At 59.0% G+C, this 23,199-nt stretch overlaps 8 protein-coding genes across 8 annotated transcripts; 4 read left to right on the forward strand and 4 right to left on the reverse strand.

The window, feature by feature from the left end:
* Window positions 1-261: 261 nt before the first annotated feature.
* PAN0_008c3539 (p-loop containing nucleoside triphosphate hydrolase protein) lies at window positions 262-2,898 on the forward strand (the record flags this gene model as incomplete). Its single annotated transcript, XM_014801040.1, has 1 exon — window positions 262-2,898. One exon carries the CDS (start codon window positions 262-264, stop codon window positions 2,896-2,898), a length of 2,637 nt encoding a protein of 878 aa, XP_014656526.1.
* A 169-nt stretch (window positions 2,899-3,067) lies between these two features.
* PAN0_008d3540 (uncharacterized protein) lies at window positions 3,068-5,014 on the reverse strand (the record flags this gene model as incomplete). Its single annotated transcript, XM_014801041.1, has 1 exon — window positions 3,068-5,014. One exon carries the CDS (start codon window positions 5,012-5,014, stop codon window positions 3,068-3,070), a length of 1,947 nt encoding a protein of 648 aa, XP_014656527.1.
* Window positions 5,015-5,829: 815 nt separating this feature from the next.
* On the forward strand, window positions 5,830-6,993 carry PAN0_008c3541 (xylitol dehydrogenase; the record flags this gene model as incomplete). Its single annotated transcript, XM_014801042.1, has 1 exon — window positions 5,830-6,993. One exon carries the CDS (start codon window positions 5,830-5,832, stop codon window positions 6,991-6,993), a length of 1,164 nt encoding a protein of 387 aa, XP_014656528.1.
* A 625-nt stretch (window positions 6,994-7,618) lies between these two features.
* PAN0_008d3542 (FAD/NAD(P)-binding domain-containing protein) lies at window positions 7,619-9,312 on the reverse strand (the record flags this gene model as incomplete). Its single annotated transcript, XM_014801043.1, has 2 exons — window positions 7,619-7,662; window positions 7,761-9,312. 2 exons carry the CDS (start codon window positions 9,310-9,312, stop codon window positions 7,619-7,621), a joined length of 1,596 nt encoding a protein of 531 aa, XP_014656529.1.
* Window positions 9,313-10,464: 1,152 nt separating this feature from the next.
* On the reverse strand, window positions 10,465-12,141 carry PAN0_008d3543 (APC amino acid permease; the record flags this gene model as incomplete). The annotated part of the gene is made up of 1 exon (XM_014801044.1): window positions 10,465-12,141. One exon carries the CDS (start codon window positions 12,139-12,141, stop codon window positions 10,465-10,467), a length of 1,677 nt encoding a protein of 558 aa, XP_014656530.1.
* Window positions 12,142-15,414: 3,273 nt separating this feature from the next.
* On the reverse strand, window positions 15,415-17,274 carry PAN0_008d3544 (tRNA guanosine-2'-O-methyltransferase; the record flags this gene model as incomplete). Its single annotated transcript, XM_014801045.1, has 1 exon — window positions 15,415-17,274. The coding sequence occupies one exon, from the start codon at window positions 17,272-17,274 to the stop codon at window positions 15,415-15,417; it is 1,860 nt and encodes a 619-aa protein (XP_014656531.1).
* Window positions 17,275-17,864: 590 nt separating this feature from the next.
* Window positions 17,865-19,409, forward strand: PAN0_008c3545 (uncharacterized protein; the record flags this gene model as incomplete). The annotated part of the gene is made up of 1 exon (XM_014801046.1): window positions 17,865-19,409. The coding sequence occupies one exon, from the start codon at window positions 17,865-17,867 to the stop codon at window positions 19,407-19,409; it is 1,545 nt and encodes a 514-aa protein (XP_014656532.1).
* Window positions 19,410-21,196: 1,787 nt separating this feature from the next.
* Window positions 21,197-22,996, forward strand: PAN0_008c3546 (FAD-binding domain-containing protein; the record flags this gene model as incomplete). The annotated part of the gene is made up of 2 exons (XM_014801047.1): window positions 21,197-21,355; window positions 21,449-22,996. 2 exons carry the CDS (start codon window positions 21,197-21,199, stop codon window positions 22,994-22,996), a joined length of 1,707 nt encoding a protein of 568 aa, XP_014656533.1.
* Window positions 22,997-23,199: the final 203 nt, after the last annotated feature.

The following is a 23,199-nucleotide window of genomic DNA, read 5'->3' on the forward strand; positions in this document are numbered from 1 at the left end:
TTCTCGGATTGCGGAGTTCGGAAAATGGGCCGTTGCCACATGCAAGGTGCAGCGGCCGTGTGGAGGGACGCCGGCGTGCCGTTTTTCCGCTGCAAAAACCTGTGGCACCAGCACCATCAATGCTCTACTACATCCTCCAAGCATCTATCGGCTGAAGCTCACTTCTCGTCGCCGTCAAGCAGGGGAACCTGCATAAAAAGGCATGCTTCATCGGAGGGCTCTTCTCTTCCCGGACCATAAGCGAGTATCACACTTCCCACCATGGTGGACATCCAGCCATTTCTAAACACCATTCCCAAGTCGGTGGTCGACACCGCCAAAGCTCTCAAGACCTTCTCGAAGCTCGAATCTGCCTTGACAGAGCATGCTTCCTCGCCGTATGATAGTAAGGATGCAGCGAAATCTGCTCTTGAAAAGAAGCTCCGGCCGGTCCTGACCGACGCTGGCGTAGGCAAGAAGGGTGTGCTTGAAATCGTCGAAGCATGTCTCGCTGTCAAGATCAGCCCTCCCTCCGCAGCTACCACTGCAGAGCCAGCAACGCAGACGAGCGGAGTCGCTGATTCGGATCAATCGTCCTCGAGAGCCACGTCGAGCGTGGCTGCCTCGACGGAGGCTGCGTCGTCTTCAGCCACGCCCGCCTCCAGCTCCGCGGACCACCACTCTCAAAAAGCGTCAGCAAGGAAGAGCAAAAAGAGCGAACGAGTAGCCAAGTCTGCCGCCAAGAAGGCGACCAGCTCAGATGATGAGCTCTCAAATGCGGTCACAGCCAACCTGTATCTCGACAACCCGGATCCAAAAGTGCGTCTCATCCAAGCGCTTTCGCAGGAATCGCGCTTCCACCTCGACTGCACCGACACCGGCTCGCTCGAGATCGACCTCAAACAAGTCACAGTCACGCTCGCCGGGCGTGATCTGCTCTCCGACGCGCATCTTCGATTCAAAGCCGGCGTGCATTATGGCCTGGTCGGGCGCAACGGAACGGGCAAGTCCACCCTGCTCACCGCGATCGGTGAAAAGCTCATCCCCGGTCTCCCAAGGACGCTCAAGATCCTCTTCGTCAGCCAGCTCACCAATGCACGTGCTGCAGATGAGGATCCCGACGCATCCGTGCTCAAAGTCGTCATTCGCAGCGATTCCGAACGCAGCCAGGCCGAGGATGAAAGCAGGCTCCTCAGCAACGTGCTCGAGAACCAGGAAGAAGAGGTCGTTCGAGACGCAGTGCTCAAGGTTCGGCTCGATCGAGCCAAGGACAGACTGAGGGAAGCACGTAAGCTTGCTGTCAAGTGGTCTGGGGCCCGCGGCTATGGGGCTCGAAAGGACTTGCTCGTCGCCGAAAAGGAGTTTGAGGAGGCAGACGCCGAGGCGGCGCATCCACCGCCCATTCAGCCCGAAGATGGCTCCAAATGGGGCACCGAGGCAGGCAAGCTTCTGCTCGAGTCGCAGGCGCTTCTCGACGAGGTCGATGCGATCACCACCGAGGCACGCGCCCAGAAGATTCTTCACGGGCTCGGCTTCTCTGCCGAACGCATCCACGCCCCCTACTCGACGCTCTCGGGCGGCTGGAGGAGTCGCGCCTCGCTCGCATCCGCCCTCCTCCAGCCCGCGCACATCCTGCTTCTCGACGAGCCGGTCAACTACCTCGACCTCCCCGCCGTGCTGTTCGTCCAGCAGTTCATCGCGTCCATCCCGCACACTGTTGTGACTGTTTCCCACGACCGCGAATTCCTCGACGCCGTAGCCGACGAGCTCATCATCCTGCGCAAGGAGAAGCTCACCTACTTTGAAGGCAACCTCACCACGTACGAGCGCGAGACTCGCCAGGAACGGCTGCACAAGCTGCGCCAGCAGGAGGTGCTCGACCGCAAAAAGGCGGCGGTGCAGAAGTCGATTGCCGAGGCGGCCAAGTCGGCGAAAAAGTCGGGCGACGATAACAAGATGCGCATGGTAAAGCAGAGGCAGCGCAAGCTCGACGATCGATGGGGTCTCGAGGTCAACAGCAAGGGTCATCGGTTCAAGCTCAACAGGGACATGGTGGGCTACTATCTCTCGCATCGAAGTGGACCCGACATCGAGGAGCTCGATGCGCCAATTCGGTTCTCGTTTGCTGATCCGGAACCATTGCGGTTCCCGGGTAGCTTGGCGCATCTTGATGGCGTGAGCGTGCGCTACGAGGGGCAGAAGAAAGACACCATCAAGGACGTCAACCTCAACATTGGACCTGGCGAAAGGGTGGCTATTGTTGGTCCGAATGGACACGGTAAGACGACGCTGCTCAATGCGATGGTCGGCAAGCTCACTCCGTCCAAGGGCACTGTAGAGAGGCACGCACGCGCGACCATCAGCATCTACGCCCAACACACTCTCGAGGAACTTTCAAGCCAGTCTGTCACTGCTCTTGCGCACTTCCTCGAGCGCTTCCCCGATGCAGGCGATGCCAATGCGCGATCGTTCCTTGGCCAACTCGGCCTCAAAGGTCGCACTGCCGATACCATCCCACTCACCGGCCTGAGTGGTGGACAGCTCGTGCGTCTCGGTCTGGCCGAAGTCATGTGGCTCAGCCCAGACCTCGTTGTCCTCGATGAGGTGACCACCCATCTCGACAGCGATACGATCGATGCGCTCATCGAAGCACTTCGCCTCTATACCGGAGCCGTCCTGCTCGTCAGCCACGACAGATACGCCGTCAAACGCATCATCGAACTCGCCCCCGACCCGGCGGCCATCGAAGAAGAGCAAGACGACATAGTCGCAGAAGAAGATGACCCGGACCTCGATCTTAAGTCGGCAGCAAAGGAACCAGGCAGGACGTACCTGCTCCAGAACGGCACCTTGAGACTGCTCGGCGGCGGAATGGACGAGTACGCCGATTCCGTCATCCAGCGCCTCGATGCCGTTTGAGGTCTGCTTCCTTTCTGTACGCTGCATTGCAATTTGGGGAATGCATTTGGCCATTGCTGCAGCAACAATTTGACGGACGAACATGAGTGATGGAGACACAGCATTTGATGATTGGGGCGGAGGCGCAGAGACGGGACAAGCGGCGCATCTGCGGGCGATGAGATGCAGCTCAAAGCGGGCTGTACGAGCATTCAAGCTCGGGCACGGTCAAGCGCAGTGCGCTCTCGACGTCCTCTGGGAGCTCGCGCAGGTTCGTCAGGCACAGCTTGACAAGACGCGAATGCTCGGGCGCATTGTCCAGGCGAGGGCTCCTGTCTTCCTGATTGGACAGTGGTAGGGCGCTAGTCCGCGCGCCTCGCTGGAAAGCTGACGCGGTACGCGTTGACGTGTTGTGGCTCAGCGCCTTAAGAAGCTCGTTAGACACCTGATGGGCTTCCTGGAGCGTCTCGCCGTTCAACAGACTGTCGCGCACAATCAAGGCCGCAGCCAGCCTTGTCAGATCCAACATAGAAGCATCGAGTTTGAGCTCTCGCAGCCTCGAGAAGCGCCAATTGATCCGGCTTTTTCCAGACTCGCTTCTGGTTGCTGTCGGAAGCAATGCGGCGACCAACCCCGTGGCACAACCTGCATCGTTGAGGTCGAGTGTTTGAAGATCTGCAAGGTGCTCCAGAGCTGTCAAAATCTCGTGCCGTACGGCTGTACCTGGAGCCGAGAACTTGAGAGTTCGCAGACACGGGCTCGTGGCCAGGAGTGCGACGAGACGGTGTTGAACATCGTCGCTGAGGGTCGTGTCCAGGCGCAGGTCCAGGTCTAGCAAGCTAGGAAAGCGGAACTGGAGCATCAGAGGCGAGCTTAAAACTGCTTTGACTGCCTTGGGAAAGTTGATGGACATCGTTACCCCACCATGGCTAGTCGTGGGCAGTCCGAATGGTAGACTGAGCTCTTGCAACGTGGCTGCATTGTCCTTGAGCAGCTGCGAGAGGAGTTGGAAGATATCATCCCTCGTTATTGTGAAGTTATCGGCTCGGCTCGCAAGAGCGTCAGATATCCCGCATGGGCAACACTCGAATACGCGCAAGCTGTGCAAGTGTTTGACGAGACTGGGATGATGACTACTGCAGCCTGAGCGAAATACTTGTAGAGAAAATGGCTCCAGAAGCGCATCTTCGCTGCAAGGTAAGAGCCTACCAAAGTCCTCCCGTGGAGTATTACCATCGCACCCAGTGCTGTCGACGGAGGAAAGTCGGGGGCAGTAGCGATATAGCCGAGAGTAGCAAATCTGTTGGTTATTCACCGGCAGAGCCAGATGCACGAGGGTCGCAGCCGAGCCACGCAGGAGGTCCAGAACCTTGTCGAGCAAAGCAAGGGGGAAAGGCGGGACGAAGGTGACACTTTCGAGTGTGTTGTTGGCCCTTGCGGTGCACATTTCGACATGTTGCAACCATGACTTGTACTTGGACTCTGACAGACGCTTCGCCTTGATTGGTATGGTGATGGATCGCCACAATGCCGGGATCGACAAGAGTGTCTGACGCCATCTGCGGCACGTTTGGCCCATCGCGGAGAGGTCGCCAAGGTCGAGGTGCTGAGCCACCTGGACCAGAACCTCGTTCGGGAGAACATCGATAGGACTCGTCTTGCCGTGGTTGAGCGCGCGTCGCTGCTTCTGGATTTTGCACAGCCATTCCGCTTTGGTGGGCGGATCGAGTCGTTGTGCAAGCTCGTAGGCCTGATCCAGACAGCTCTCTGCTTGTGAGCTGTGTCCAGCGTTGGCTAGCATGACGGCTGTACGGAGGAATGATCCTGGATCATGGGGATCGAGCTTGAGGGCCTTCTTTGCGTCGCGAAGCGCGAGCTCGTGCGAGTTTTTGTGTTGATAGGCATGTGATCGTGCCCACAGCAGATTCTTTCGTGACTTGATCACCTTCTTGTCCATCACTTTGGGTTTCTTTTCCAGCGCTTCGGTGGACACTGCAATAAGCTGGTCATAATCGTGGTCGTGAAGAGCGAGGGCGACGTGCCTCTCCGCTGCTGCAAGACGAGCCTGGAGGTCGTGCTCAGCCTGCGTGCTATCTCCACGATTGGAGGAGTGCGACAGTGCTCGTGATTCCGGCATGCTGGAGGACGACCGTCTGGAAAAGCTGAGCCTGGAGCCGATGGTCGCTCACATGGGTGGATGTATGAGCTTGGATCGATGACAAGCGATGTTATGGTCAGTCTCAAAGCTGATGCCGCCTTGAGAGGCTAGCTTCATACATTGGAGCAAACGCCAGATTGGTTGGATGCGGGTCGTGATGAGCCATTTGACACGTTTGCGTACTGCGGCTAGAACCTTAATTCAGGGTCCACTTGACTGCGCCTTGGCCAAAGTTCGGAACGCGGACCAACCCTTTGACGTGACGCGACGCGAGGCGAGGAGGGCAGGACCTGGAATTTACTTTCTAGGCCGAGTCAAGAGAGGTACGCTCGAAGTCGCCGGAACGGCAGGTTAGGTTGGTCGGTGCTGCAAAAAGAGAGTTAGTTTGCCGGTGTGCGGGGGTCAGACTCGGCGGTGAAAAAGATTGCCGACCGACCGAGAAGACTGGCAAACACGCATTCCCACCGGTAATCTCGCCTTGGCTGACTCTGTGCGGCTGTTTTGCGGAGGAGGGCCCGTGCCTGTGGTGCATACGACATTCGAAAAATGCCAGAATCCCATTGCCGGGCGCACATCTCTCTCAGCGCAGCGTCGAGCGAGATGACCTGGACTCTGAGTGGCGAGCAGAGGCACAAGTGCCGCACATTGCACTGCCAAACGCATCCGGTCTTCTTCCGAACTGCAGAGCGAGAGCGACACATAAGAAGACGGCAACTTTGTCCGATTCCTTCTTCTTTTCCCCCCTCACGGTCACCTCCCCCACACACGCCTCGTCTCCAGTCCGATAAGCAACCATGTCTGCTCAAGTCGCTCCCAACAACTCGCTCGCGACAACGCCTGCCGAGGGCAACGTCTCCTTCGTACTGCAAGAGATCGAGAAGGTATCGTTCGAGGACCGCCCTGTCGTCGCCCCCAAGCGCGGCCAGGTGCAGGTCAACATCCGACAGACGGGCCTGTGCGCCTCGGACTGCCACTACCTTCACCACGGCCGTATCGGAGACTTTGTCGTTCGCAAGCCAATGGTCCTTGGCCACGAGTCGAGCGGCATCGTCACCGCCGTCGGTGAGGGCGTCACCACGCACAAGGTCGGCGACCGTGTAGCGCTCGAGCCCGGTGTTCCTTGCGGCGGCTGCCACTCGTGCCTGCAGGGCAGCTACAACCACTGTCCGGACCTCGAGTTCGCCGCCACCCCTCCCTACGACGGCACCCTCTGCACCTACTACAACATCATGGCGCCGTTTGCCCACCACGTTCCCGACACAATGTCGCTCGAGGAGGCCTCGCTCATGGAGCCCCTCTCCGTGGCTGTCTACTCGGCCGCCATTCGTGGCCAGGTCAAGGCGATGGAGAACGTGCTCGTCTTCGGCGCCGGCCCCATCGGCTTGCTCAACGCTGCCGTCTGCAAGGCCTACTCGGCCAAGCGCGTCGTCGTCGTCGACGTCGTGGACAACAAGCTCGAATTTGCAAAGGGCTTCTGCGCCACTTCGACATTCAAGCCCTCGCTGCCTAAGGAGGGGGAGGCGAAGATTGACGCTGCCACCCGCAACGCTCAGGACCTCATCAAGTCGATCGGCGACGATGTTGGTGCTCATGAGGGCTTCGACCTCGTGCTCGAGTGCACCGGCGCCGAGCCCTGCATCCAGATGGGCATCCAGGCGCTGCGTCCCAAGGGCCGCTTTGTCCAGGTCGGCATGGGCAGGTCCGAGGTCGAGTTCCCAATCACCCGCGTCTGTGTCAAGGAGATCGACGTCACCGGCTCCTTCCGCTACGGCGCCGGCGCGTACAAGACCTCGATCAGCCTCGTCAGCACCGGCCTCATCGACGTCACCAAGATGGTCACCCACCGCTTCCTCTTCAAGGACGCCATCAAGGCCTTCGACACCACAACAAAGGGCGTCGGCGAGGACGGCAAGACCGCCATCAAGGTCCAGATCAGCCAGGGCGAAGGCAAGCACTAGGCTTCTGTCCGTCTTCCCGTTCTGCGCTCATCCATGCTCTCGTTCGCCCTGTAATCTTTCGCCATCTCTGGTCATCTCGGTCACCCAGTCACCTCATCTCATCAATTGACGGACCCTTTTCCCTTCCATATCTGCATGATTTGTTCCACGCCTCACAGACACCACGGTGTCAGCATCGGCGGCGAGCACAAGCATGTGCTTCAACAAAGGTTGCAATTGCGATGAGAACAGAAAGAGCGTGCATCAAAGCAACAAGGGGGTCGAGGGTGGCAACGGCGCACTGCCATTGACTGCCCATTCCGCGTTTGCATTCGCCGGGGCTCGTAAAGTTTGTCGTTCAGACTCGATATCGAGCAGAGGAACGAGCATGTAGATAGCGCATCTTCCCAGCAAAGGCGCCACCACTGTCCAGAGATGGTGGAGCCGAGGTCCGACGACCGCCCAGAATCTGTGTACCCATGGCGAGAGGAACCTTCTCAAGCGGCTGGCCCAGTACGAAGCTGAAGAATCGCCGAACCATGACGCCGAATGCGCAGAAAGATGACCGAAAAGCGAGTCGAAGCAGGGAGCAGATAGAGCAAAGGCAAGGGCAAATCTTGAGTGTCTTGTGTCTTGCGAAATCTTGTCAATTGTTCTTGAGGAACGCCGCCGAGGGGCCCTTGCCAATCACTGCAGACACAGAGACCGTCAACGATGATTGAGAGTGCAGTGTCAGCGCGATCTGTCTCTCGCTGCACGGTTACCCGACGAAGTTGCCGTCTACTTACGCTTACTGATGCTCAGATGGAATTTTGGCTTGCCAACAAGCGTGCCGGACTTGTCGACCTTGCCTTCCCTGGACCAGAATCCCCACCCAAAGGTGACAAAGAAGAAGTAGTAGAGACGCTTGAAGCGGAAGAAGAGGAACGAGACGAGCCAGATGCACAGCTCCATGTACGTGAAGAAGTCGAGCTGGCCGCCTGGAGCACGCTCTTTGATGTAGTGGATCAGGTCCACCCAGAGCCGCATGTCGCGCGGCCTGGGTCGCGTAGACTTGTCCATCAAAAAGAGCATAAGCGTGCGTGCCATAATGCCGATGTGGATGTGCCCGACTGTGCCGACAGCGTTGCGGAACGTCGAGTTGGTGCAGAGAACGGAGCAGTCCTCGATCGGGAAGACCTGCAGATACATGTTGGGTCGAACGTAATCTTCTGGGAACAAGTCCTCGGGCAGGAAGTCGATCGACGGCACCTCGAAGCCGGTAGCAACGACGATGATGTCAGCATCCAGGTGCACCTTTTTACCATCGTCGCCCTTCTTCTGGCCTCGCTTGCGCATGTTGAACTGGATGCCTGCCTCGTCCAGGTCGATCACGTCGCCGCGCTGGTAGTCGGCGATGCCGTGGCGGATGTCGTTGAGAGCGGTGGTGTTGACGATGGGAGTGCCAGTGTAGAAGCCCTGGGTCGGGGCCATCTTCTCTTCGAGGTCGCGGTAGTGCAGCTTCTTGAGCAAGAACTCGGGAACCACCGAGAGCCACGTCTCGCGTCCAAGCGGCTGCAAGGCGAGGAGGCAATTGACCACCGTGTTGCGCGGAATGATCCACTTGTCGCTTCGAGCCAGGATGGTAGGATGGTCTGCGCCTTGGTTGACGGCGAGCTCGAGAGCCTCGATACCACTCGCACCGCCACCAACGACGAGCACCTTCTTGCCCTTGCAGTCGAGGCCGTCGAGCTGCGAGGAATGGACGATCTTGCCCTTGAACTTCTCCTCGCCAGGCAGGTCCATCTTCTTTGGCTTACCGCACGTTCCCGTCGTGACGACGATACCATCAAAGACCTCGTTCTCGTTGCCATTGATGACCCATCGAGCATGGCCCTGCTCGTGCGGGTCGGTCGAGGAAGAGTGCCTGGTCACCTTTTCGACCTTGAAGCCGAGGCGAGTGCGCTGGTCGAGCTCGTACATCTTCCAGATCTTCTGTGTGTTCTTGAGGATTTCGTCGCGGTGCGGGTAGCCTTTGGTCCACTTGACGGCAGGGTGGAAGCGGTACATGATGGAGCTGATCTGCAGGCCCGAGGTGGAGTTGACGCGCGACCAGATGCCGCCGATCTCGTCGGCCTGGTCGAAGATGGTCACTTCAAAGCCGTGGCCGATGAGGTGGGAAGCGGTCGAGATACCGGTGATGCCGGCACCAATCACAGCAACATGGCCGAGAGGTTTCTGCTTGACCTGCTGCTGCGGAAGCTTGGGAGCAAAGACGTAGGCGATCACGATCTGGATCCACTGGTAGATGTAGCTGATCAGGGCGCCAAAGCTGAAGTTGCCGACGGTGGTGGCCGCCATGTTGCGCGTTTTGTCTGCTCTGACGAGGACAGCGACTCGGAGGTGGCAGAAGGAGTCTGTTTAGAAGGGGAGGGCGGAGGAAAAGGGAGGAGAAGGGTTTGGTGCAAAGAGAAGATGCACGCTGGCGGAGGAGATTGGGAATGCAGAGCTTGACGGGGCCAGTCCCTGAGAATGTCAAAAGCTAAGTCAGGGGCGGCCACGAAGACAGCGTCTGCTCCATCTCAGTGCACTTCGGCTCGATCCGATTGAGCGATACGGCTTGCGGGCAAAGCCGACGATTCTCACGTTCTTCTGGCCCGTTCTCCAAAAATACTTGGCTCCCGCTCGCGTCCAGAATAACCCCGTCGCTCATGATCTCGATAACGGTTACTTCACATTGTGCTCGCCTCAGCAACCTCGGCCAGCTGCACCAGGCCCATGCATAAGGCCATCGATGCGAGCTTTCATTGTGGCGCCAGAGCGGAAAAGCTCGGAATGCTGCGAACGTCGGTCTTCCCGAAGTCGAGCATGCGAAAGGCCCAGGTGAGGCTGGGAAAAAGTGACAAAGAGCTGACATGCCTAGGCCATGCCTCCACTCATGTGCACGTTGCTTCAAGATGACCTCAAGGTGCGTGTGCCTTTTTCCGCTTGGCAGCGGCGCGCGCCCTGAATCGGACAGCCGTCGTTTTCAGCTAACTTAGTCCGTCACCGATTTTGGCCATCACTTCGAAAATCGGCGCTTTATCGGGGCCTTTTATCGGGGCCTTTTCCATCCCCTTTTTTCCGATGCATTTTCGCAACCGCACGGGATTTTTTTTTTCTTCTGCTTGTGGCCCGCTCACAAGGGACGCCAAAGACACATGCTGAGGTAGATAGTTTTGAAACGTGCTTTTATACAGCTGAGATTGGCAGTTGGGATTTCCCTCTCGAGACCGAGGAACATTGTGGGAAGACACAGCGGGGATGCTGTGCCGAGAATCGGATGTGCCGACCAAATGGTATATAGACAGGAAGAAGAGCGAAATCAGACGAGAAGCAGGCTTGCGGCATTGAGCCGAGGCATCGTGTGAGAGCCATTCGACACAGGAGACTGAGGAACGAGATAGGAGCATCGGGCGGGCCTTCCAACGACGCCTTGTGTGCGGCGGGTTGCAGCGAGATGCAACGACGTGCTTAGTGGTGGATGACACCCTCTTCGTCGCGCGAAACGACGCCGAGCTTCTCCTGCTGCTCGGGGGTGAGGGTGCTGCGCGGGCCCTGGTAGTGCTTGTGGGCAAAGACAACGAACCAGACAGTAGCAATGAGCAGGACGCCGACCATGATGACCCACGAGTAGTTGAAGTTGAACTGCGTGATGGGCTTGACCGTGGGGATGGCGAGGATAGTGCACTCGAAAATGGTCCACAGGATGGCGATGCCGTTGATCGTCTTGCCGAGCACGCCGCGTCCGAGGCTGAACGGACCGGGCTTGTACTGGACGTCCGGGTGGTCCCAGTGGATCCATCGCGCGACAATGGGCACGAGGTAGCTGCTGTCCATGCCGAGCGCGGCGAGCGCAAAGATGGCGGTGACGGCGGTGTACGAGGCGAGCGCCAGGCAGCCGAGCGCCATGCACGGGATCACGACGAGCCAGACGGCGTTGATCGTGGTGCCGGTGCGCTTGTTGACGCGCGCAAAGAAGCCGCGGTCGGGCAGCGCATTGTCTCGCGAGAAGGCGTAGAAGGATCGGGCGTTGGCCTGCAGAGCCGTGGTGACGACGAAGAAAGCGACCGAGCACACAAACGGCCAGATGACCAGGAAGCCTACCTTGCCCGCTCGCTGGTAGAGGATCTGGGCAAAGGCGAGTCCACCAGGCCACGTGGAAATGTCCTGGCTGGCAACGTCACCGCTGACGAGCACCATGACAATGTTGAGCACCCAGCCGACGGCACCGGTTCCGGCAACTGCGACCACGATGGCGACAGGCGCAGCGATGGCGGCGCGCGACACCTCCTCGGAGATGTGGGCGGTGGCATCGTAGTCGGTCATGACGAACTGAACGCAGTAGAGACCAAAGAAGAAGGCGAGGCCGTTGCTAGACCAGCCGCTCTGGTTGTTGATCTCGGTAAAGGTGTACGCGGCCGAGTGCATCTCCGAAAGGGGCGTCTTGGCCAGCACGACGATGATGATGATGAAGGTGATGCCGAGGTTGACGATCACGTAGGACGACGTGAGGCGCGCGAGCGTCTTGATGCCGAAGCAGTTGATGATGCCGTGAAGAGCGAGCAGAGCGACATAGAGGCCGACGGTGGCGCCAGTAGTGGCGACGTAACGGCCGTTGGTGATCACGTAGGCCCACGCGAAGATCATCTGCGAGAGACCGTATTCGGTACCGGCGATACCAGCGATCTGGCCAGTGAAGTTGAGCCATCCAGTGAGCCAGGCGACAAAGGCACGCTGGTTGCGCGGCACGAGAAGACCCGAGGCCGAGTAGAGACCACCAGCGGAGGGGTATGCCGAGACGAGCTCAGCGATGGAGAGACCGAGCGTCATGTTGAAGCACGAGCCGATGAACCACGTCCATACGGTCGAGGCGGGGCCACCGAGCGTGAAAGGAGAATTGAAGGTGGTGGCGACGGACGAGACAAGACCCATGATGGCAAAGGCGTACGAGATGGTGGAGAAGCTCTTGAACTCTCGCGCAAACTCGGACTTGTGGCCCATGCGGGAGGCGAGCATGGCGTCATCGTCGTCGACGATGAGCTCGGCGGGCTGGTGGCTCACGCGAGCACCATTCTCGTTGGCGGTGTCGACGGGGACCTTGGCGGTCTTGACCTCGCCGGAGGATTTGGAGGATACGGAGGCCGGCATGGCGAAAGATGCGTTTAGAGAGACCGTAAAGAGTTGCTACACATGCCCTATGCCTGCAAGAAGTGGACCGGAGGGATTTGACGGATGCAGTATGGGGGGAAGAGCAGCGGTTAGCAAGCCGAGGTGGTGATGAGTATAGGACTAGGAAGAAGAAGAAGCGAAGCTGTAGCGAAGCGGAGGGTGGGGTGGTGGGGGGGGGGGGGATCAAATTGCGGGGGAAGGAGGGTCCAGACTTAAGTATGGTGATGGAGAAGAGGGAGGTGCGATCCTGACGAACGCCGGGCCGGTGCGGGGCCATGATAGCGAACAAAGTTTTTGGGGGAGTGGGTGGGACGGGAGGCTGGCGGTCGCATCGAGCAAGCGAAAGAAGGGCCCTGACAGCTGCAGCAGCACATGAAGGAGGGGAGCCGCAGGCGGCAGCTGATCGAGGCAGAATGACGCCGCGATGCTGGGACGGAGGTGGTGCTGGGAGCGGATCGCGGCAAGAGGTGCAGCTCAGCTGCAAGTGCCCATCGTGTGACCGTCCGCAAGCGATGCGAACGATCAAGCTTCTTGGCTGCAGCAGCACGGGTGCGCAAATGCAGCCAGAGGCATATGAGCGAGAGTGGGAAGAGATGCACGCGGACGTTTGGCGATTCGACCCTCCGACCCTCGCTGCAGATCCCCGCGATGGCGAGCATGCCGGCTCACACGCTACAGCATCTACGCACGGCGGGGTCCAGCGGCAGGAGATGAGCCGGAACGAAGGGAAGGGCGCGGCACATCAATCACGGAACAAGGAGGGACGAGCCGGGGCGGAAGCACAATTCTCGTAGCAAGCGCTCGAGGAGAGGGGGATGCCATGGACCAACTCGAAGCCGGGGCCTTGAACGAAGAAAAAAGAGGTAGCAGAACGGCAGCAGCGCGGACGAATTTTTTCGTTGCGGGAATTTTGCTGGTGCTAGCCGCGGGCCAACTGGCTTTGTTTGGTAGCCTCCGCCACCCGCAAGCTGCAGCGATATGAACTGCAACCTCGTCCTGACAGCGCAATTCGGCAGCAATGCACGCACACAGGGCGGCAAGCGCTCGCGCCGCGTCATGACCTGCTTGCACAGGATCGGTCGAGCTTCTCCGCTTACCCCGCAAAGATAGCAGGACGCACGATGCGGGCAGACGTCCGGCGTGCCGCCCGCGCTCCGGAGAGAAACAGATGGCAGGCCATGCCCGTTCCACCGCACGTGGAGCAATGCACGCCGGCGTCCGTCGTGTCACTCCTGCCGCAACAGAACAGCAGAGAGGCACGGCTGGCTGACCGCTCTTGCTTCGCTTCTCGGCTCGATGAAGGCGCTACGACCGAGAATCTTGGCCGCGAAGACTTGATTCGAAAACAGCTGCGGTCGGTACTTACAGATGAAGACGAAAGCGATTGGATCCCGCTGGCTACAACAAGGGCCACGAGAGATGAACGAACTTGCTTGGGACGTTGGGGTTTAGGGACGAGGGTGAGAGGGGGGATGAAAAAAGGCAAGTGATGGTGGTGCAGATGCCTTTAAGCAACGATGAGCGGGAGGGACAGGTTGAGAAAGAGAGGCGGAAGGGGGGGCAACGCAAAAGTCGGTCGGGATGCAAGAAGACCCTTCGGGTGGAGATTTGCTGGAGCGCGTGGCTGAGGATGGCCTACGATCACGGAGACGGGGCGGTTGGCGAGATTTGAGTGCTCATGTGCAGCGTTTGATTGGCTCGATGCGATTTCGAGCATCGAATGCAGCCCGCATCCACTGCCTCGGATGAAGGCAGTAGCGCCCTATACAACCGCGGCGACACTTTTTTTTCTCCCTCCTCGCCTGATCTCGAGGTCCCAGCTGGTGAGGTGCCCTCTGCCGTGGGCCGCAGTGTAGAATTGTCTCCGCCCAAGTTTTCGTGCAGTCCGGCCGTGTGATTGGGCTAACAGCCACCGCCAAATTCACTCTGCAACACTGCCTGTCTCTCACGCTTTTTGCGCGCTGAGCGGGCTGGCCATCAACAAAACACGGCCACGGCCAATGCCACGGCCTTCGCATCGCAGCGCAAAGTTCGAAAAATTTCACAGGCTTTCCGCCTGCGAAAATTGAAAACCTTGCCTGGCATGTTAACTTTTTTTCCCTTCTGTGAATGTCTTCTTCTGCGTCTCAAGCTTGAATTTGCAACTCGCCCTGCGATTGAGCCGTGGGAGAGCACACTTCAAGGCCCAGGCCGGGCGCGGTGTCCCGGCCCAGGCTAGGAACAGAAAAGCCAAACCTTCACCGTCTCGCGCAAGTCACGCAGCACTTCAAGCTCTCCTTCTCGTTGAAGTGGTGCGGGACGACCCTCTGGAACTGGAACGAGGCATGATTGCAGTCATACAGTAAAATTAGTTGCAAGTCGGGCTTTCGCTGTCTTGGCCGGACGTCGAGATGCCGCCAATCGGCCCGCCTTGTGATGCTCGTCCGCTCGTCCCCGTTACAGTACCACACTTTGTCCGACTCGACTGCAGGTTGAAACCTTCCGCCGTCGAGCGTCGGCAGACGGCATGCGGAGCGCAATGTCTCAGGCGAGTCGCGATCGATGTAGCAATGGTCGTGCATGTTCCTGACTTGAGCCGTGCCCTCAGTGGCCTCAAGCACCAGTTCCTTCGCCCGCCGCAATGTCGCCCGTCTGCCAACCTCACTGCAGACTGGCGAGACCATGGAGGATGAGATCCAAGGGAAAGGGCGTTGGGCAGTGGGCAATGCTCGACGGCAGCCTAATGCGGCGGCCTGCGGAATTCGGAGGTGTGGCTCGTGGCATGGCTCCGAGAGAGCTTCGCATGTGGTAGCGAGTCGGCCACGCGGGCAGGCTCGCTTGGCCCGAAAACGAATTTGGCCTCAGCCAAAACATCCATGCCCCGGCAACAGCTCTCACAGAGTCCGCTCCCACAGCCCGTCCCGTCTTGGCTCCCTGCCCTTTCTCGGGGCAACGATTCCCATTGTGAAGAACCGTTGGCCCTCGGGTTGTTGCCAAGGCGCTACTCCAAAGCTTTGCGGCAAAAGCCGGGGTCGTGATGGCAAGTACCACTTCGAGCGTCTGTCCTTTGTCGATATCTGCCGGCCAAGTGGATCTCATTCGAGACTGCTTACCGGACCTGCGTCGAGCGGAGGCCAAATTTCCGCGGATGATCGCGGCACCTTCCAAATTCTCCTGCGCCTTCGTGCGGCGGAGAGCGCTTCAGTCGAGGTCACATTCAGACTCGGACAACGTGCGTGAGCTATCCAAGTGAGTACGATTTGTGCAACAAGACTAGACTGCAGGTGATGCCTTGGCCTCGCGAGGGAGGTAGTATCGGTTGCGAAACTCGAGCGGATCGCGATCGGCCCGATAGATGCCACGCTCGTCCTTGTTCTTGCCCAGCTCGCCCATTCTCTCCTCGAGTTCGCGCAATCCGTCGTCGTCGACATCGTTCTCCGGCGACACCTTCTCCATCGTGATGAGCCAACGGCCCCATCTTCCAAAGTCTTGGAGCGAGTAGTGGATCATACGCATGCGACCCTGCCCCGCCTTGCGACGGTGCTGCGGCAGATCGATACTCACCGACCGCTCGATGGCGGCCGACGACTTGGCATGGCTGCCTGCCTCACCCTCGACCTCGTCTTCCTCTTCGGGGTCGATCATCGATGGCAGCCAGAATACCAGGCGGCCACCATCGCAGAGAAGGCTGTAGGCATAGTCGAGCAGATCATCCACAAGGTCCTCGAGGTGGTACGGACGAGTGGGCGGGATGTAGTCGGATCGTTCGTGCGACCAGCAGCCTTTGCCCTCTCCAAGTCCGTCAGGCATCCAGAACGGTTCCGAGCGCTGCTTTTCGGGGTCCCTCTTGCCGAGTCGTTTGGCACCCGCTCGCACGCCGTAAGGGGGATCGGCAACGATGCCGTGAACTACACCACTTGGCGGCTTCTGATCTTTGCTCGGCGTCTCCTCTGCGTGCAGCGGGAACAGCAGATCCTTGCGCCACGGGTTTTGAGTCATGTCGAACACTACCGTGTCGAGAATGTGGTCGCGCACGCCGTATTGTGTGGCGCTCTTGACGATGCCCGTCTTGCTGCTCGAGTCGCTGATGTTGTCCTTGCCACGCATCGGTCGGCCGTCGATGTCGCTCCCGAACGCCATTGCACCAAACACCGCACTTGCGTACAGCATCGAGCCCGTTCCCGCGAAAGGGTCGTAGATGAGTTTGCCGGGGCCGGCCAACGCCATGCTCGCCATCAGCAGGCTCATCTCCGATTCCATCGACGTATTGCCAATGTAGACGCGCTTCTTGAGGTTGAGCTTCTCGATCAAGTCTCTAGCCAGGCCGGTCTGGCCTTCCTGCGTGGGGTCGCTCGACTTTCGAGGCGCCACGGGTGCTGCTTTCTCCGAGTACAGAGGGCCGGCGTGGACGTCGATGCGCCTGCCGAGGAAGATCTGCACAAGCCTGGGGTCCTTGTCGCCCAGCTCCTCTCTGCCCTGAGCCTTGTCGGTGTCCTTGCCTGCGCCGGGGTAGTTGTTGTGTTCGTCGCGCAGATGCCCAGGCCACAGCTCTTGCGCGATGAACTCCTCCATCACTCCCCATCGCATCGAGGGGTTCTTGAGTTGGATGCGGCCTTTCAGGTCCATGTAGCTGAAGCTTTGGATAATGTCGATCTTGCGCTTGTCGCTGATGGTGTAGCTGTACGAGAACACATGTGCCTTCCACGACGGGCAATCGGCTTCCTCAACATAGGGCGACCAGAGCGCTCGGTTGGCCTCCTCCTGATTGCGGCTGTGAAGTTCCTCGTAGCTGGCGCCGTGAGACCAGTAGGCCCAAACGGAGCGCAGTGAGACGCAACGGCGGAGCAGGTTGACGGCCGCTTCGTCGTTGGGGAGATGCGCGAGCGCGAACGGGCGTCGCAGGTCCGGTCGGTAGCCCGAAGACGAGGCTTGCTCGGCAGTATCGTGCGCCTTGCGGCTCTCCTCCAGGATGGGCTTGGCAGGAGTAGGGACGAATGCGAACGGAATGCGCAGATACTCGGCTGCGGCAAGAAAGTCGGGCAGGCGGAAGGCGTGATGCGACGTTGCAAAGTGCAGGACGTAAAGCGGCCCGATTGAGGTCGGATCCTCGACGGGAGGGAAGCACGCCACCATGGTGAACGAGGTGGTGTCGGTCGCTCTTAAGTACCTGTCTTTAGAATGCCGAACGACAATCTCCGCTTCAGACGCTAAGTGAGAAAGTCTTTGATGATGGTGGGAGAGGACCTGGCTCGTTCGTCAGTTGCTCGCGGCTGAGGAACAGGAGGCCAGCAAAAAAGAGCCGCAGGAAGAAAAGTCGAACCCGCAGAGGCCCAAGCCAAGTCCAAAAAAAGGGCAAGGGCGTTGCCCGAGTTCCGAACAAGGCAGAGGACCCTTGAAAATTGCTGGCAAGGCGAGTTGCAATCAAATGTCAATCAATATTTGCGATTCGCCTACCGTACGCGCGTCCATCTCGTCTCGATCGAGACCGCTTCGATTCGACACCATTCCCTCCGGCTCAGCGACCTGTCAGCCGTCCGCGAACGCCTACATACCACTCGACAGGCTCGACAGCGGACGAACTCACCGCAGATCGGACGCCGGCCCTGACCAGATCGGCCAGGTGGTCAGGCTGGCGTCGACGAAACGGCCGCTGAGCACACCTTCTTGGACCGCTGCGGCTACGTCGAGGGAATACATTCCCGGACAAGGATCGACTGCCCGCCATGCCTCGCCGCAAAATAGGAGCAGACCTCAAAGAGGCGCTGTGCAAGCTCTACGAAGCGGGAGACATCAGTGCCGACACGATTGAGAAGCACGGCATCATGTCGCGCGCCACCTTCTTCCGCAACCTCAAGATGTACAAGAGCGGCGCAAGCCTCGAGCAGCGACACAGCACCGGCCGCAAGACCAACGCAGACAAGCTCAAAGAGCAAGAGAAGCTCGAGCTGGACGCGCTTCGACCCCTGCACCTCTCCCACCTCGAGCTCGTCCTGCTGCTCGATGAGGACGACAAAGGTCTGCAGGAAGGCTCGGCACGGAACAAGAGGAAGGCAAAGGGGACTGCAACCAGTTCCAAGAGGAGAGACCTCGGGAAGAGCGCAGCTGGAGAAGCAACCCGCAGCGAGGGCCTAGCTATGAGGGACGAGTCAGGCTCAGAAAGCGATGTGGACTCCGATGACGCCGCCACCCTCGCCAAGCATCAGGCGCTCGCGAAGCTCAGGCAAGCTGCAAGGTCGTTCTTGGCCGCTGACGGCGTCGCAAGTTCGTCTCGTGGCGTGGACCAGAGCACGATGGATGACAGGAGTGGCATCAACGACCTCGACTCTCTTCTGAAGCCCGAAGACAGCCATTACTCGCACGTCAATCGAGGTGCACTTTTCATCGTGAAACCCAAGGGCGAGGTCAGGGAAGATGGGCCGACAGGCGGTATCATCGCAGCCATCGCCTTGCGCTCTCTGATTTGGACGCCGGAAATCTATCAAGCGCTGGGACCCAGCTATGCCGGCCGCAGCATCGATAGGATCTGCAACCTCGTACATCTGCGCGTCGATGCGCGCTGGCAGCGCCAAGGCATCGGCCGATGGCTCGTCAACGTCGCTGGACTCAAAGCGGCCAAGCTTGGCTTTTCTCACCTCTACACGCAAAGCGCCTCCGGTCGAGCCGAACTGCTCTCGTTCTGGCAACGCACGGGCTTCACCGAGTTTGCTCGATTCGACGACATTGCCAGGTTCGAGCAGGTTGCTACGGCCGCGACGGTGCCGGCGAATGCGCAATCTGAGCCGACCAAGCCGGCCAGGCGAGCAACACATGCAACTTCGGCTTCTTCTTCTTCTGCACCTCCTCGCAGGACAATAGCCTACGCCAACGACCACGCGGCAGCGAGGCAGTCGAGTCCTCAGAGACAGATGCCTGGCCAGACTGGACCAGACGCGGTGCAGGTCAATCAGCTGACGGCGGAACTCGATCTGCCAATTCCGTTGGATCCATCCATATCATCCAATTCCGTGGATCAAAGCTTGCTGGCTGGGGCTGAAAGAGCGGAACCGATCGCAACTTCCGTTCCTTATGCAGCACCGGCATCGGCTGCAGCACGGGCTGGGGATCCGACGGACACAGCGTCTCAGTCTGTCAAGATGGCGTCCACAGCGACTGCAGCTGGCTCCGCGATGCCCTCGAACGAGCCACCACGCGCTGTGGTCGGCCCTCCGCCAAGAAGGATCGCGTTTCACGAGGCTGCCGATGTCGAAAGCGGTAGACCTCGTCACTGAGCGATGAATATGTAGCCGCACACTCCGCCTTCATTGCTAATTCCAGCTATCGACGACGTATTCCGTCGCAAAAGACCATATGCAGCAGCTGCGCATGCATGCAGTCACTCTTACAGACATGTCAGGGCGACTATGAACCACGAGGTCGATGCGTCGCACGAGCCCTTTTGTGACTGTGCCGAGTCACCTGGACGTGTTGCACGCGAGATGCGCCTTCGCACAGGCTCGCGACCGCGAACAGACTTGCTCATTGTCAAAAGCTGCATAGACGCCGGCAGATGACTTGACTATCAGATCTACGATCTAAACTAGCTTCAGCCTTGACGATGCTCCCATGCAACCCAGTCCAGCCACCTCAAACCACGCACCATTGTCTATTTCAATTATGGGATCACCATGCGTCGGCTCGAGGCTGGATGATAGACATTCTTGTCCGTGAGAGCAATCAGAGCAGCTGGGAAAGTGTGGGGGGCAAAAACTAGGTCTGCGGAAGTGCCCAAAAGTCTCGAAGCGCACCCCCACGCTGTCTGCAAGATTTCCAGATCGCGGGGAAAAGTGACAAGCGCTTGACAGGCGGCTTCCATTTTCACAAGCCTGCGGCAAAATCGTCAGAATTGCATCTCCGCCACCCACGCTCGAGCCGAAGCCCGAAGTACGCCCGCACTCTTTTAGACTCTGCAAGGCGACGCGTGGGATCGCCTTCCATTCCCATACAGCATGGGCTGGCTAGCAGAGCGCGAAGAGCGCAGGCATGTTTGTATGCGAAAGTTCGGTGGCCCGAAACAGGCTGGTGTGTCGGCGCATTTGATGACGGCGAGAGGACGTAGAAATGCTCCGAATTGCTCCGCCTGTGCATGTCTCCATGTCGACGCTAAATGCTAACTCCTGGCAAGCAAGACGCGACAGAAGACCAAGGTCTGGGAGGAGCTTGGGACGACCCGCTGTAGGAAGCTGAGTTTTTCGACTCCAGGGCCTTGCTCGGCTCGCCAAGACTCTGCAGGCTATTGTACCAAGCGCGAACGCCGATTCGCAGCGCGCCACTCAGATTTTGGACCCTGTTTGTGCGGTGTAGATCGACACGAGGGATGAGATGCATGCAACTGCTCCATGGCTGCGTTCGCCAAGCTTCATCAGGCCCGCAGAATCTTGCAGACGTCGTGCCTTTCCGATTCTTGTTGCACTTGCGGCATCTCGGGTCTGCACAGCGCCGTTCAGCCATCGCCGGCCCGACTCCGCCTTCCACAGAGCCGAATTCTGCATGTACTTGGTGCAGCAAAAAGCTAGGCCTTGTGCGTAGGATGCTGCCCCTCTACCGAGCACGACACAAGCTTCGCATGACTCGCTCCACCTCGCCTCTGCTTCCCTATCCGATGCAAATCATTCGTCTCACCTCACTTCGCTTGTAGGAATGGTCGCAAAGCCGTCGGAAAAGCTAGGGCACAGTCCTCTTCCCGAGGTCCGCTTTGTTTGCTAGTACTTGGCCTTTGGCCGCGGTCTCGGTCGCTGTTCCCGCCGCTGTTCTTCGCTGCTATGCTGGAACTCCTGCGCCCACACGGACCCCAAAAGTGCGCGTGCTCGGCCCCTTCATATTCAATCTCCCCTCAGGAGGTTTGGTGCCGAACCCACAAACATCCGCCTCGTTGTGCATTTGCGGTGGGTCCGAGAGTTGACCCGTCCCCCCCATCGTTTGGTCCTGAGAACGTCGCTGGGACGCATTCACGCCCACGGTCGTGCGAAACTTCCGCCTCGCCTCCATTCTTTGTGCTTGTCCGACTTCCTTTGCCCGCATGCTCGGATCAAAGACTGTTCCGTCCAACCCTGTCGAATTCCGGGGGCGCTTGTCGAGAACGAGCTGCATTGGGTCTCTTCTACCGCGATCGGCCTGGGACGGGGTGCCCGGCGATTCCCCTCTGCCGCTCGACCTTTCCAGCGACAGTCTTGACACTGTATGCTCTGTCTATCCGAGATATAAAGAAGAAGTCTGGCATTCGCTTCCCTTTCTGCGAAGTACCCACTCCCTCCTCCCCCCTCGGACCTAGAGTGCTGGAGCAATCCCTTCGCCCAAGATGAAGAGCCTCATCGCCACCGTGCCCTTCCTGTCCGGCCTCGCCGTTGCGCTGGCCTTCTTCATCAACTGGACGAGCGCATATGAGCGTGGTTCTGCCGGTTTCGCTCTCCAGAAGCGTTTCGTCAACTCGACCGAGCTTGACGCATGCAAGTCCATCTCGAGCGCCATGACCACTCAGGGCAGCAAAGTCATCTACGCACTCGACCTCTCCTACCTTGGCCTGGTCAAGCACTACATGACGTCTTCGACGCAGCTGCCAGCCTGCGTGGCCGTGCCTGCTTCTCCGGCCGACCTGTCGGCAGCGATCAAGGTGATCGGCAGCAAACGCATCCGCTTCGCCATCGAAGCTGCCGGTCACGCCTCGAACCAAGGCTTCTCCTCGACACCTGGCGTGCACATCAACCTTAAAAACTTCCAGCAGGTCAACCTGAGCGGTGACAAGAGCTATGTCGATGTCGGCCCCGGCAACGTGTGGGACAACGTCTACTCTGGCCTCGAAGGCGCTGGCGTTGCTGTCGTCGGTGGTCGTGTCTCGGGCGTCGGTGTCGGCGGCTTCATCACCGGCGGCGGCGGATACAGCTGGAAGACCAACCAGTACGGTCTCACTGGTGACACGCTCATCTCGGCAGACATTGTGCTTCCTGACGGCACCCTGACCACGGCATCGGCCTCGCAGAACGCCGACCTCTTCTGGGCCATCAGGGGCGGCGGAAACAGGTTTGGCATCATCCACAACTTCCGCCTCAAGACGGTCCCCCAGGGTCAGGTCTACGGCGGTCTTCGCGTCTACACCGCCGACCAACTGGATGAGCTCGTCAATGCAACCCTTGTCTTCTCCGAGACGAGCAAGGATCCCAAGGCCCAAGTGCTGCCCACCTTCAACTTTTTGCTTGGACAGCCGGGCGCGATCAATCTCGCCTTCTACGATGGCCCAACTCCGCCTGCAGGTACATTCGATGCCTTCAGCCCCTCCAACGTTCGTCCTCTCGTCGACGACTGGAAGACGCGCTCGTTGCTCGACCTCGTCAAGAGCGCACCTGCTGATGTCCAGGGCGGTCAGCGTGGCGCTTTCCACACGGTCTCGCTGGAGAAGTACAGCAAGCCCCTGCTGGACCTGATCGTCAGCGAGCTCAAGTATTACGGCGCGCAGAGCTTCCTGCACAGCGGTACCTTCATTTCGTACGACGTTGAGCCTTTCCTTCCCTACTCGCAGTACGCCAAGGACGCCGCCTGGCCGCACAGCACGAATGCACTCCCCCTCAACCTCTACTTCGCCTGGACCAACCCAGCCGAGGACGCGTTCTGGGCCAAGGCCATCAAGGCCTCCGCCGACAAGATCACCGCGCAGGCTCGCAGCGAGGGCCAGAACCTCGACAACCTCTACCTGTACCCCAACTACGCCATCACTGGCACTCCTTCGTCGCAGCTGTACGGCCCCAACCTTGGCCGCCTCTCGCAGCTCAGGAAGCAGTACGACCCGCAAGACGTCATGGGGCTCACGACCTACTTCCCCTTCTAACGCGCATGTCTTCACCTTGATTTATGGCTCGTCCTTTAGACCATCTGCTCCTAATTTATCGTTTGAAAGCCCAGTGACAAGTGTCTTGTTACGTAGGTATGTGCTTGGCAAGGCAGTTCATGAAGTGTACAGCTGCGATGATGCACCTAGTCGAGTGTCACCAAACAAGTCGGATCTCATCAGCCTGTGGCATCGGCTTGAAT

The sequence above is a fragment of the Moesziomyces antarcticus genome, assembly GCF_000747765.1.
Source record: "Moesziomyces antarcticus DNA, scaffold: scaffold_v10008, strain JCM 10317, whole genome shotgun sequence".
Taxonomy (NCBI): Eukaryota; Fungi; Basidiomycota; class Ustilaginomycetes; order Ustilaginales; family Ustilaginaceae; genus Moesziomyces; species Moesziomyces antarcticus.